General features: G+C 45.0%; 1 protein-coding gene across 1 annotated transcript in view; it reads left to right on the top strand.

The window, feature by feature from the left end:
* The window catches only part of magi1b (membrane associated guanylate kinase, WW and PDZ domain containing 1b), a 140,728-nt gene that overhangs the window by 74,720 nt on the left and 51,622 nt on the right, over positions 1–14,386 (top strand). The window contains 1 exon segment of the mRNA XM_048254000.1: positions 12,498–12,617. Within this exon segment, the coding sequence (XP_048109957.1) occupies positions 12,498–12,617 (120 nt within the window).

Raw genomic sequence — 14,386 nt, forward strand, 5'->3', positions numbered from 1 at the left:
TTAGCCCAGTTAGGGAGTGAAGCCAGATTGAGCCCAGTTAGGGAGTGAATCCAGATTTAGTCCAGTTAGGGAGTGAATCCAGATTGAGCCCAGTTAGGGAGTGAAGCCAGATTGAGCCCAGTTAGAGGGTGAAGCCAGATTTAGCCCAGTTAGGGAGTGAAGCCAGATTTAGTCCAGTTAGGGAGTGAATCCAGATTGAGCCCAGTTAGGGAGTGAAGCCAGATTGAGCCCAGTTAGAGGGTGAAGCCAGATTTAGCCCAGTTAGGGAGTGAAGCCAGATTTAGCCCAGTTAGGGAGTGAAGCCAGATTTAGCCCAGTTGTTGTCAACTGGACAGTCATGGTGGTACTGTTTTCCTGTGTCCTTAATTAGCCTTCCTTCCTCTGATAGAGTGTGGAAATGTGTAGCGGCAAACATTCCCTAAGAGCTCCTCACATGAACACACACATACACACACATTATGCACACGCACCCACACACACACATTAGGGAAGAACTTTGGATACTACTCCTTTTTTCTAATGGTGCGAGTCTCACTGGCCACTTTCTTGAGTTCATGTTGGCTCAACCAGTTCTTTGCTTATTGCCTTTTTGCAGCACTGCACAGACATCATCAGGCTGAATACTTCACTGGTTTGTGGTTTGTAAATCTGGACGTTTGAGTTGCACAGAATGTGTACTGTCTCTCCTCAAAGCATCATGCAATAGACAAAAACATCCACAACCTTTGCAAACGACTCTTTAATTTGCTTCTGAGTGCCGGGATAAAAGGACGTCTTCCAATTTCACGATCGACCACAGAACACAAATGAGACCATCTTTATATTTATTTATAATGACACGGTGGCACTTCATTTGCCTTCGCCTCCACTTCAATGACGTATCATCTTTCTTTATGGTTTCCAAATGAGAAATATAATGGCCTGTTTGGTTGGGTTTGGGTTGGTGCCCATGTCTGTGTGTGTGTGTGTGTGTGGGGGATGCTCTTCCTTGTGGCCCTGGAGTGCCAGAATGTTCATGAACTTTGGGAATACCCACAGTTAGTCATTTTATGGCCTGAGCTTTAACACAAAGAGGGGGAAGGAAGGAGGGAAGATCTCTTGCCAGCTCTGTGAAAAGTGGAACCATTCGCCTGACCAGAGCTGCTGACCACAGAGAGCTCACAGAGCAGGAGACAAGGAGCCCCACAGCCCACAACACTGCTTCAGCTCCCCCCACAGCAGGGAGATGGAGAGGTACAGATGGGTGGGTGAAAGGATGGGTGGATGGATGGATGGATGGATGGAGACAGAGATTGGAAAGGGGGAAGAGAAGTGGGAGGGAGGAGAGAAAGAAAAAGAGGGAGAGAAAGAGAGTGAGTGAGTGAGAGAGAGAAAGAGAATGCTACAGTCTCACTCACTGGGTCATGCTCATGAAAAATTTAATCAAGCCTCACAGATAACAACTTCAACTAAGGACAAGCACATCACAATCTGGAAGGATTGGTTTTTATATGATTCAATTGGCACTACATGTAGTTCTCATTAACTGAAAGGCACATTCTTTGCACAGCTTTAGCCTGTGTGGGTTATAGTTAATCAAGGAGTACCAAATTGAATGACATCTAGCCGCTGGTTCCATCGGGTCATGGTTTTTCGAGGGTTTGAGTTGACCAGATTTTCATAGTGGTCGCCTGAGGTGCTCTGTGTCCCCTTGTTTGCTGGAGATCTCATTAAAAAGGCAACGGCCTCAAACAGAAGTTGAATTATAATGGTGTTGTCTATTATTAGAACGACTACACTAATGAGTCATTGCTAAATGTGGTCACATTGGCCTTGTGAGCATTGTCTATCGGATCAATATCGTAGGCCAGTTCTGATGTGCTTAGCAAGCGTTTATTTATGAGGATTAGAACACTGACCAACACCCGTCACTCATCTTATTAAAAACAGCACATTATATCTACATACCCAAAGAGCTTTACAGTGAAGGGGGGGCCTCATTCAACCTCCACCATGTGTAGTAGGATACTCCTGAAAAATATGCATAACCCTTTTAGTCATTTTGGCTCCCTTACTGGTGAGGATATGTATGTGTCCCTGGCTTACACACAGATACAATGGCTTTGTGTGTTTGTGTATGGGGGGGAAAGGCACATTAGAATGTGGATATTAGTCCTGTGGGCTTATTGAACGTGCCCAAAGATGGATCACCACTTGATTGTGACACATCAGCAGAAACGAATGATGAGCGCCAATGACTAACGGCTTTAAAACTCCTCCGGTTCAGTTTGCACTCCTTAACGTGATATTGATGCCCCTACTCATCAGATTATTTCTCTTCCCAGTCTCCTCATGTGAGCCCTGTGTGTCATGGTGTGTTTTTTTTTGTTCAGAGGGGTTACTATTATGCAGGAACACTGTAGCAGGGGACAGAGGATATTCTTTTGTTTCTAACATGCACTGCAATATTCAGCGAGCCTGGATTTCATTGTATTAATCACGACCAGAGATGTAGACACATTTGGTTTTTAGGAGGTTCAGGGGAGGAAGATCAATGTATTGAATAAAGCAGGAAACATTACTGAAGAAAGAGGCTTTTGCTCTACCATTCCTTAGTAGACAGAGCATCAGAAAGTCATCATGTCGCTGGAATGGCTGGAAGAATGAAAGCACTCCTACGTAATGCAAATTCACAGCATCAGCACCAGTGTTTCACAGTTTGCTAACATGCATCGATTTAATCTATTTTATGTCATTTAATCATCTACCACATAATCGTTTATACGTTTTGCCATCATGCAGTCTACTAAATGATATATTAACACATGTTCTATCACATTAACTAGATACACTAAACCAGTTTTGTTCACAATACCAGAACAGTTGCTTTCTAAGATCTCCCTGTGCATAGTTGTCATTGTGAATGTAGTCCAGGTCCAACTGCTGTGCTTAGCGATGACGAGGCGGAAGCACTAGGAGGTGCAAGTGTCCAGACGAGGGCTACTACGGGGTGGGGGGTAAATGAACACGCGCTGGATTGAATAAGTGTCAGGCACGTCGTGGAACAGACCTGAAAGGGCAACGGAGGCGTCGCGTCGCCATACCCAGTGACTGGGTCAGGCCTGTGCCCTTCGTCCTGCCTGTCAACACCACTTATCTGCTATAACCTATCTCACTACCTGTCCAGACTCGCGTGGGCACTGGCCATTAGCACCCATAGGACTCGGGTGCAGTCTTGTTCTTCCTCATGAGGTCCATGCTTTTCCCAAGCCACGCTGGTGTTCGCTGTCGTCGTTCTGTCGTCGAGTGGCTGGTGAAGTCGAATGAGATGAGTCTGTCTGATCCTTAGAGTCAGACGACCACATAGTTCATTTATACAGGCTAAGCGCAAATTGTTTTGGTCATAGATGATAGAGACCACATTGATGTTGATATGTACCAGCTTTGCAGATGAGCACAGAATCATTAGGTGACTTTGATGTGTAGCTAATTGAACAAAACCGTTTTTGATAAGTTGCCCATTACCAACTATGGTAGCATTGAGGACAACGATGCATAGCAGTCATATAATTACATAGTTAATCAAGCTGCTCTTTGGGAAACCCAAAATTAAGAACATGGACCTCAGACAGCACTATGTTTTTTCCCAAAATGCTATGCCTGTTCAAATGACATAAACTGACTTGACATTAACAGTGAACTGTATAGCCACAAGTTTAAGGCTAATGTTGGGCCCACCGCCTGTTTTCCATAAACTCGGTGAAGTCAGCCAAGAAGGCAGATCTCGCTTGCGCCCCTTGCGAGGGGGGTGGAATGGAGGTCACGTGTGGGAACGCGGGCGGATGGCTCAGGGGACAGGAGCTCGGGACGCTCTCGCGCTGTGGGAACCCTCGCGCAGGAAATCAACTGATTTTTCACACAAGCCTATTTATAGGACATGTTTGGGGGGGCTATGCTGAGCCCCGCCGTCCATGCTGAGACCCTTGTGTCGTCTATTTTTTGATGTATTTTGGACCCTGTGTGTGTGTGTGTGTGTGTGTGTGTGTGTGTGTGTGTGTGTGTGCTATTTATTATCTCCTGTGTGTGTGTGTGTGTGTGTGTGTGTGTGTGTGTGTGTGCTATTTATTATCTCCGCCTGTGTGTGTGTGTGTGTGTGTGTGTGTGTGTGTGTGTGCTATTTATTATCTCCGCCCTGTGTGTGTGTGTGTGTGTGTGTGTGTGTGTGTGTGTGTGCTATTTATTATCTCCGCCCTGTGTGTGTGTGTGTGTGTGTGTGTGTGTGTGTGTGTGTGTGCTTATTTATTATCTCCTCCCTCTGTGTGTGTGTGTGTGTGTGTGTGTGTGTGTGTGTGCTATTTATTATCTCCTGTGTGTGTGTGTGTGTGTGTGTGTGTGTGTGTGTGTGTGCTATTTATTATCTCATCCCTTTGTGTGTGTGTGTGTGTGTGTGTGTGTGTGTGTGTGTGTATTAAAGTATTATTTATTATCTCCGCCCTGCCCTGTGTGTGTGTGTGTGTGTGTGTGTGTGTGTGTGTATTTATTATATCTCCGCCCTGTGTGTGTGTGTGTGTGTGTGTGTGTGTGTGTGTGTGTGTGTGTTGCTATTTATTATCTCCGCCCTGTGTGTGTGTGTGTGTGTGTGTGTGTGTGTGTGTGTGTGTGTGTGTGTGTGTGCTATTTATTATCTCCGCCCTGCGTCGTCTCTGGAGCCGTACCTTTGGTTGGTCTCTGTAGCTTTGCATTCATCACTATGTGATCCTTGCCGTCGCACACGTGCGTGTGTGTGTGTGATCCTCGCCGTTGCACACAATGGATTTCAGTCCTCTGCTTGGAATAAACCAGATTGGCAGACAGAAATACACGCCCAGACGGCGTATTGGTGTGCTGTAGCTCTGACTGTTTCATGTGTGTTTATTTTAGTTTTACGATTTCAACATATTGAATTGGACCAAGGCTGTGGAGGGATTGCAAATGTTTAGGAAATCTGTGTCAATTGAGGCAGTGGAAGAGAGAGCCCTTAAAATAGTCTACAGGGTCTGTCTCCCATTAATTATACATGAGAATCTTGATTTGTCCTGCCAAGCCACTGTAGAGTCAACCCACTCAGGGCTTGCTGCGGAAATCCACTCTTCAGCATTGTTTTTGTGACTCACACACACACACACACACACACACAAATGAACACACACACAGTGTCTCTCTCTCTCTCTCTCTCTCTCTCTATCTCTCACATGAGCACACACACACACAAATACAAATGAACACACACACACACAGTCGTTCTCTCTGTGTCACACACACATTCACTCTCTTTCTCTCTCACACACAGACACACACACACACACAGAACTAATGTTGTCTCTTCAAAGGAAGTGTTAAGTAGTGGTGTTGCTGGATCGCACCTGAAAGTAGACGCCCTCTGTCACCTGCTGAGCTGCTCGCAGGGTGAGAGATTAGCAAAACGCTGCCCATTGTTTTAGAGAAGGGCCAGAGCCAAGCTTGTTTTAGAGAAGGGCCAGAGCCGAGCTTGTTTCAGAGAAGGGCCAGAGAAGGGCCAGAGCCGTGCTTCTGTCTCTCCCTCCGCAGCCTCCTGCCCCCCAGCTAGATGAGGTGCAGGCCAGCAGGCTAGACAGGCCGCAGGTGGCCAGCTGGAGCAGAGATTAAGCACTGCCGTCACACTTGCGAATGAGTAGAGCACTCGTGAGGAATCCACACCTCAGCCAGCCAGGCATCGACCCAGGAGTCGGACTGGAGGTGATTACCTTTCCTGAGAGAGAGAGAGAGAGAGAGAGAGAGAGAGAGAGAGAGAGAAGTGGTCAGTTTTATCTGAGGAAGGCCATGGCATCTGTGGCTGAGCACGCTCACATATCTGGCCAAGAAGCACCTTGCACTAAAGATAAGGATGTGTTATGGGATCGGAGTCTACTGAAAAGCTCAGTAAAAAAGCATGTATTATCTGTGTAGTGGAATGACACTTGTGAAAATAATGCTAGAAGATAGGCCTAGTCCTCTGTGTACTTAACCCAGGAGCTCATGCTGCGTGCAGAGGCTAACGCCTAGCGTCACCTGGCTCTCTGGCTGTGTGCAGAGGCTAACGCCTAGCGTCGCCTGGCTCTCCGGCTGTGTGCAGAGGCTATGAGTCGGGCTGAGCTGAGCGGAGGTGAGGGCAGCCTGCTGAAGGCCTGCCACTGACTGCTGGAGAGCTGATGGGGCCGCTCGGATCTGTGGCGGGTTCAGCAGCAGCCGCTGCAGCAGACATGCAGTCCCGGCTATGAGGTGGCAGCGCTGGCAGTGGCCGAGTTAGACTTGGGCAGCTGACGCTGATTCAGTGTGATGGCCCACTGCTCTTTTCGAGGGAGGGGGGGAATGTTGAACAAGAGAGAGAGAGAGAGAAAGAGAGAGAGAGAGAGGGAGGGAAAGCAAGAACCACGTTGCCCTCACTGGTCTGCGTTGCTGTCAAATCCACAGGCTGTGATTGCTGATATGTGGAAGCTGAGGGTGTGATGGGGGGACAGTATGTGTGTGTACAGTGAGGACTGCTCTCCCACACCATCTCTAGACACCTGCAGCTTTGGTCAGGTGTCAGGATGGTTTGTGGGAGTGTGTGCAGGCATCTCAATGTGCCAAAGTGCAAGCGTTTTGATTTGTGTGTGTGTGTGTGTGCATGTGTGAGTAGTGGGGTAGTGGTTTTTTAAAGCCCCCATTAGGTGATTAGTTTTTTGTATTCAGATTGACTGTTGGTGGTGCCATTTGGTGACCGGGGGGGGCTTCCCTCAACCTCGCGCCCCTGCACTGTGTGTGTGCCGAGGCCTTAACCTCTGGACATGATCGCACAGTCGGCTATGTGGGTGCCCAGTGGAAGCGGCAGCCATAGCTGGCAGGAAGAGAGACTCGTGGTTGTGGAGGAACCCAGATGAAGCCCTGCAGTCTCATCCTCCGCTGCACCCAGCCTTATAAGAGAACAGAGTTCACTCGAGGTTATAGAATCTCTATGTTCTCTCTCTCTCTCTCTCTCACTGTATTGTTAAATACAGAAGACTTTCACCGGCTTCCTTACCTCTCTCAGTTTCTAAATCTGAACAGGACCTCGATTTTTCTTTTTTTTTCTTTTTTTCTCCAGCAGGCTTGGAAATGGAGTCATCTACTGTATAACACGGCGTCCCAGAGGAGACTCTCCTTTGAATCGCCGTGAGGCTGGACTCTTATTAAGTTCACTGACTGATGTCATGCGTCGGGGTAATTACCACTCCGATAAGGGAGCCTCTGACAGCTGCGCGCGATAATTGCCTCGCATTTCCGAAGGATCTGGCACGGCGCAAGCCGTTACTGGCACCCGGACGCGGGCAGCAAAGCTGTCCAGCAGTAGTTCCAGTTAACATGTGTAAACAATCTCAAGATTGATGCACAGGACCTCTGTAGTGCTTCCCTCTCCTCTGGACTAAGAATGCTCGTCTGCAAGGCCTCGAAGAAGACCATCTTGTTTGGTTGTTGTGCTTTGGTTGCAGTTGATGTGCTGTGGATCTCATTGTTTTTTACTCATCCACAGCAGGCTTCTCTGCAATTATTCCTCCCACTCTGTTGGTCATTCCCTTGGGCATGCATGGCCTCGGTATTCAATCATACTGAGCACAATTTATTTATATCTGCATTATTGTTTTGCTTCGCTTGTTTATTTCAGATGTATTTTTTCTTCATTTTTTTTTTGTTTTGTTTTGTTGCTGCAACCTAGTTGTTGTTATGGCTGTGGAGCCTGGTTATGGTCCACCATGGCCGGCATTGTGCGCTGTGGAGCCTGGTGATTTTCCACCATGGCCGGCATTGTGCGCTGCTCTTCCACAGTCCTTCGCCCTGCGCTGTGCGCTTGCTGAACTGAGATGGGGTGAACTTCAGAGAAAGCGAGACCCTCGCTGTCAGCGGCACGGCTGTGAGTGACTCCATCCTTCCAGTGTTGTCCGTGGCAACGGAACAGAATGTTTCTTCCAGCACGCTCCCGGTTCTATTTTTACAGGCGGATATATAGTGAGGTGTAGTGATTTGCGTTCTGGCTGTTGTCGTGGCAAGTAAGCTTGTCAGCCAGCAAATTTGTGTATGTGTGTGATGATGGCACGTTGGTCTGTTGTATATGTGGATACATTATGAATTGTGGTGTAATGTAGATGTAGCCACTGATATGATTGTATAGAATAAGGCTGATGACCATTATGCACCACATAAACCTTAAACCTAGGGCCTGACTTTTTAATGTACACTGAGGTTTCCTGCAGGTCTGATTGCACTTCTGGGTCCTCTGAGGTCAGTTGGCAAGGCCTAGCGGTTGATAAGTTAATCTCTGGTCACACACCACTGTGATGTATATCAGTCAACTAGAGCCTGCTGCAATGCTTTGAGTTCAGATTTCACATATTTTGAAGATTCTTGCATAACACAAGCTGTGAAAGAAGTTTTCCTGTTTGCATGTGGTTGCAATATTGTTATTGAAAGCACATTTCATTTCCTCATGATCAAATGTATTAATTTCATTTAGAAGATCATGACATGTTGACATTTTGACAATAGCATGTCGGACATTTCACACATATTCACACAAAAAGCACTCCACTCTATCCACATAGCTTTGCAAGAACTACACTATGTTGTGCAGCAGGGGGGTCAAGTGTTTGAGGCATATGCATGAGGCAGGGATGCGCTTAAGGGAGTGAAGTGATGTGGTAGGAGCTGCAGTAATCAGATGTGTGTGTCGACCACGCAGATCACTCGCTTTCTGGGATTATGTGCTAGAAGTCAGCTCAGCTGTTACCATTCTTCAAATCACCACCACAGAGGGCCAGCAAGAAATGCTGAACTCGCTCTTCTGATTCGCCTCAAGCCTTCTGCTTAACTTCTGTCTGAAGTTGTAACTTACTTCAGTCGTACGTTATGTAACCTAGCCAGGGCAACACCAGACTGCTATAAGAAGACACATCAAGGTGTGTTCTCTTGGTTGGTCGATACAGTACACTCATGTTGTGGGGTCAATCCTGGCGGTCATGGGACAGTTACATTTACTGAAACCTGAGACCTCTGAGGACCGTTCTAAGCTTGTTCACAGTTCGCAGAAGCTAAACTCTTGTGAATGCACTTCTGCAAAGTAATTGGGGGGAAACTGGCTACTATGCAGGGGGCACAGTTCTATTTTAGTGGATGCACCTGGTCCTGTGGATTATTCCTGTCTTTGAAAAGTACATAATATATACAGCAAGCTTGAATCCCTCATTTCCTGTGGGCTTCTGTTCAGGCAGTGTGTTGTAGAGAGAGAGACGAGTCCACATCTTTGTTTGTGTGTGTTGATGCACGGAGGAAGTTGGCAAGTGTGGAGTGTTGCTCAAGCCCAGAGGTCAGCGTGCTCTCCGAGAGCATCACAGCAGCAGGCCTTTGTTTTGGAGTTTGTTTTGCATTGATCGCTCTGTCATTGCAGGAAAGATGAGTTTCTCCACCACCAAATAATACAGAAAAGCAAAGCAAAGACCCAGATGCTTACAGGATGGAAGCTGGTGGTGTTTTTGTGCTAGTGATGTCTGATGCACAATATGGTGGTGTTTATGTGATATAGTGATGTCTGATGCACAATATGGATGCACAATATGGTGGTGTTTATGTGCTAGTGATATCTGCACAATATGTTGGTGTTTATGTGCTAAGTGATGTATGCACAATATGGTGGTGTTTATGTGATATAGTGATGTCTGATGCACAATATGGTGGTGTTTATGTGCTGTGATGTCTGATGCACAATATGGTGGTGTTTATGTGCTGCTGTGATGTCTGATGCACAATATGGTGGTGTTTATGTGCTATAGTGATGTCTGATGCACAATATGGTGGTGTTTATGTGCTATAGTGATGTCTGATGCACAATATGGTGGTGTTTATGTGCTGTGATATCTGATGAACAATATGGTGGTGTTTATGTGTTAGTGATATCTGATGCACAATATGGTGGTGTTTATGTGTTAGTGATGTCTGATGCACAATAACTGCTGGACAGAAATAATGTTAGATGCACAACTCTTCAACAATCATTGACTTTATTTGCATAGCACAGTCTCCTTCTGTTTTTCTCCAAATTATCAGTTTTTTGATGGGTCGAATCCACAAAGCCAGACATTTCCTTTAACTTGAATTCAACTAGTTGTTTTAAAGATTGAATCATTTCAATATCCTTAAGAAAACTTACTTCAGGAGGTCACTGTGCTCAACAGCAGGGTACCCCACACAGTGTAATAACCTGCGGGTAAACATTTGATCTAAAAGCGGAGATTCTCTGCTCTTCGCTGTGGATAGATGAAGCGGATATTTAAAGTGGGGTCGGGGTGATGGTTCTGCGTCTCCACAGCGAGGGCACACAAGGAGAATATTCCATCGGAGAGTTCCGTTCCTGCGACTAGGGAGCAGCATGTGCGAGTAAGTCTCGCGTCTCTGATTTATCACCACTGTCATTGAAATGGCTGCCAAAACGCATCTCTCATACAGGAGCCGCTATTTTTGCCTGCGATGTCTCATCACCCCCGTGTGACTATGGGAACGAGCAGCTCTGCGGGGAGGCTGGGAGAGGCTTTGCGTGCCAGAGTGCCACACTGAGGTTCCGCCGCCACCTGCCAGGCTCCATTTGGTGAGCACGCAGGAGGTGAACAACTAGCCTACTGTCTATCGGTGTGTCTGGCAGAGCAAGACTCCCTAAATGAAGAAAGAGTAGCCACACAATCGTAACTCTTTTATAATGAATAGTCAAAAAGAGTTAAGAGTGTGTGGCTACTCTGTCTTGAGTTATGATATTTTTCTAGCCAGCACCTCTGATTGGGGGTGTATTCCGTCACCCCGTTTATTAATACGAGATAAGAGTATGATTTCCCAGCACTGAAATGTTAGCATGTGCTTAGACTGGATGTGAAGAGAGGCTAGTAGCACTGTGGTTGTTTGTGTGTGTGCGTCGGCTGCGTTCATCTGTACGGAGGTGTCTGGACATGCACAAACGCATATGTGAGTGAGCAAGAGAGTGGAAGAGATAAGCACAATGCACGTTTGTTGAGGGAGCCACAGATTTTCTGGTACAGGTTTTCTGGTCACAATGATGCTTTCCTGTTATGTCCTATTTGGATGAAAACAGAGGCCTGATAAGCTTGGTTTGATTTGATTTGTATCTGAAATGGAAAGATAGTCATCTATGGAAAGAAAAATAGTCTCACAAAGAAAGTCCCACACCTGGATTTTGAATGTCACTCACACAACTGTGAAGTCCCTTCATCTTCAAGTTCAAGTGGTCCTGATGGTGACAGCATTTAGCTCATCCATTTTGATGCTATCTGTTCAATTCTTATCTCAAAGACTTTCAGGTTGCTTTTCAACTAGGACAGAAGTACGTATCTACAGATCTCAACTCCGGAAGCCCTCATTTCCTGTGATTTCAGCTGTGGTCTGAAGTCAAAGTCGTCTTTGCCTTTGTCAAACCAGCAAAGTGAACTTCCATTGTAGATAAAATAAGATGTTAACACTTTCTTTGGCAGCAGCGGCCATTTTAATCAACTCATTAGCAGTTTCCAGCAGACCGCTTTTGACAATTCTTTAATAGAGCATCCGTTGGTGTTGTAAACGACATATAACTCCATCAGTGGGCCTAATTTGTGAGTTTGATGGAGTCTTCGTCTTCACAATTCCAGTCTGGCACGCCTGCTTTTTATAAGGAGAGTAGAGAATGTGGCGGTGGGGATCTGGTCCTGTCCACTGCTGGGGGGACAGTGTAGTGAGGCGTTTGATCCCCCAGGTTTCTTTAATCTCCTTGGGGCACGTCGTCTGGACGATGGGAGGGCCGGACTGACTGCAGAGGGCCGACGACATGCTAAAGATCAGCTTTTCCCTGCCATGCCCTCCCGCAGATCAATTCATATCAGAGCGCTCGCCTAGCATCGTTATTGGTGCGCTAAGTTGCTCAGCAACCTGACACAGAGTTCTCACGTCCTGGCAGCGACCTATCGGCAGCCATTAACACGTCTCACATGCACAGCGTTTGCCAGCCTGGTTCGCTTCTCTCTCCCTCCCCTGCCGAGCTTTGTCATGTCTGCCAGGTTGTTAGGTTCGACTCCCCCATGCTTCATTTGTGAATGGAATATTAAGGGATGCTCTGAATGGCCTTGGCCTCTATGGCTGATTTCCTGTGTGGTTATTTTGGTCATGGTTTCACTTGTGTCTCAGTGCTTTGTGTATTATTAATTCTAAAGCATTCTCAAGACCAACACAGTTGTCCTTTTGCCCTTCCTCCATCTTGTTATTGGTGGATTTGTGTGTGCGGCAGGTGTTGTAGTGGTGGGCTGGCTGGTTTGAGTTCAGAAAGAAGACCATTTTAATTGCTGTTTTTGTGGTAGGAGCACAATTCCAAAATATTCATCCATTCACTAGGAATAACAGTAGATTGAGAGAAATTGCCTCCTGTTTGACCTCTCATCATCTGTTTGTTTGTTTGTTTGTTTGTTTGTTTGTCTCTATAGGTACAACCCGCGCCCCACGTGGAGGCGAGGTTCCTGGAGTAGATTACAACTTCCTGTCTGTGGAGGAATTTCTGAAGCTTGAACAGAGTGGGACTCTGCTGGAGATTGGATCATATGAAGGTGCATCTCGGTCTTGGTCTGAACAAACTATATATCCACATGCAGGGTCAAGGGGGGAAAATGCAGATTAGTACGCAATAGCGTCAGGCATTCAATGTCTATGAGTGTGTGATCACACAAACACAATTGCTGTCTATATATAGACATGCTGCCAACAATAGTTTTTTGATAAATGCAACCCTGAGAAATGTTCCTGCTTGCTGAAATTCATATTTAATGATTTAATGATGTGAACTCTTGGTATCTCATACAGGCAGCTCTGTCAATTTAAGCATGCTCACTGCATCTGAACAATGGCATCTCTCCAGCCTAGTGGAGCAAACAAATACTCACTGGCAGACATAGCCCCCCCCCCCCCTCCCCGCATTGAATTCAGCCACAAAAATCTGAAAAGGCTGTCTTGTCTTAAACTATGACTTGTCATTGGGTTGTATGCAGACAAAGATATTCACAAAAGACCCCTACCCACACACACACACACACACACACACACACACACACACACACACAGGTCATTCTATAATTTGGGTTACAGAAACCAAAAAAATGTAATGAGTTTTTATTATTAAACTTTTTTATGGTCATAGAACACACTTCAAAGTTAACATGACAATGATTTGCTGAGCTTAAGACTGTAAGACTTCAATTTTTGAAAAAAATGATGTCATAAAATAAATATCTGTCAACTCTGATAGAGACAAACTCGGTAAATTATATATATTTAGCAAATGTGATACATTTTTAAATTATGCCTTCCCTAAGAGAACTTTTGTCTCTACAGTCACTGTAGCAACTTTGAATTTGATAAGATTGCTACTTTTTTTCCTGAAATAACAAAAACAACACATTCCACTGACAAGCTTCCAAGAGGTGCATATTTTCTAAAAAAAATAAAAGGTAGCTTTTACATATATAGTTTTAAAAAAAGAAATTATGTGGTAAAAATATTAGTTGTAACACATCTGTATCTTCTGACATACATTTGAAAAAAAAAAAAAAAAACATATTTAGTCATCATTTTAAGAGCAAAATCTTAAATTAAAAGAGTTGACACTCAGAGTTGACAGCACATCATTGTCAACTCTGTTATCATTAATCTATGCAGAATTAACACCGAATTAACAGAGTTGACGATAACAGAGTTGACATTTCCCATCATTTTGTGGCTTAGCTCCACATCCTAACCTCAAACTAGTTACTCCATGATATGTATAAAACCAGAATTTCATGGCTTTTAAACATATTATTATTGTTTTTTAAAAATCGAGTGAGTTTCACTCCAATAACGCAATAACAGAGTTGACGAATAATTAATCTACTGTTGGTGTATCCTCAACATTTTGTTCAAATTAATGAGAAGAAGCTTAACATATCTCACTGCCTTTCCAGAGTTTCTTGTCAGAGGAATTGACATCTCTCTGTGTAGGCGTCATGCTTCATATTCAAAGTCTGTGTGGATTTTAAGCAGTTTTTTTAACAGAGTTAACAGAGTTGACAAGAACTTTAAGACAGACCAAATTTATATATTTGTTTAACTTAAATCTTGCATAATACAGAAAATAGCCATTGTATATAACTGATGTTATAACAGTTAGTAAATTAATCTCCAAAAAATAGTTTGTTAGACTTAACATAATGTTTAGCAAAGTTGAATGCATGACTGTAGTCGGAGACAGTCAATAATATGGGGTGTAGAAGTAATGAATTATAGAATGACCCACATACACACACTCACACACACATGCAAACACTATATATATATTTACACC

Source organism: Alosa alosa, chromosome 10 (genome assembly GCF_017589495.1).
Source record: "Alosa alosa isolate M-15738 ecotype Scorff River chromosome 10, AALO_Geno_1.1, whole genome shotgun sequence".
NCBI lineage: Eukaryota > Metazoa > Chordata > Actinopteri > Clupeiformes > Clupeidae > Alosa > Alosa alosa.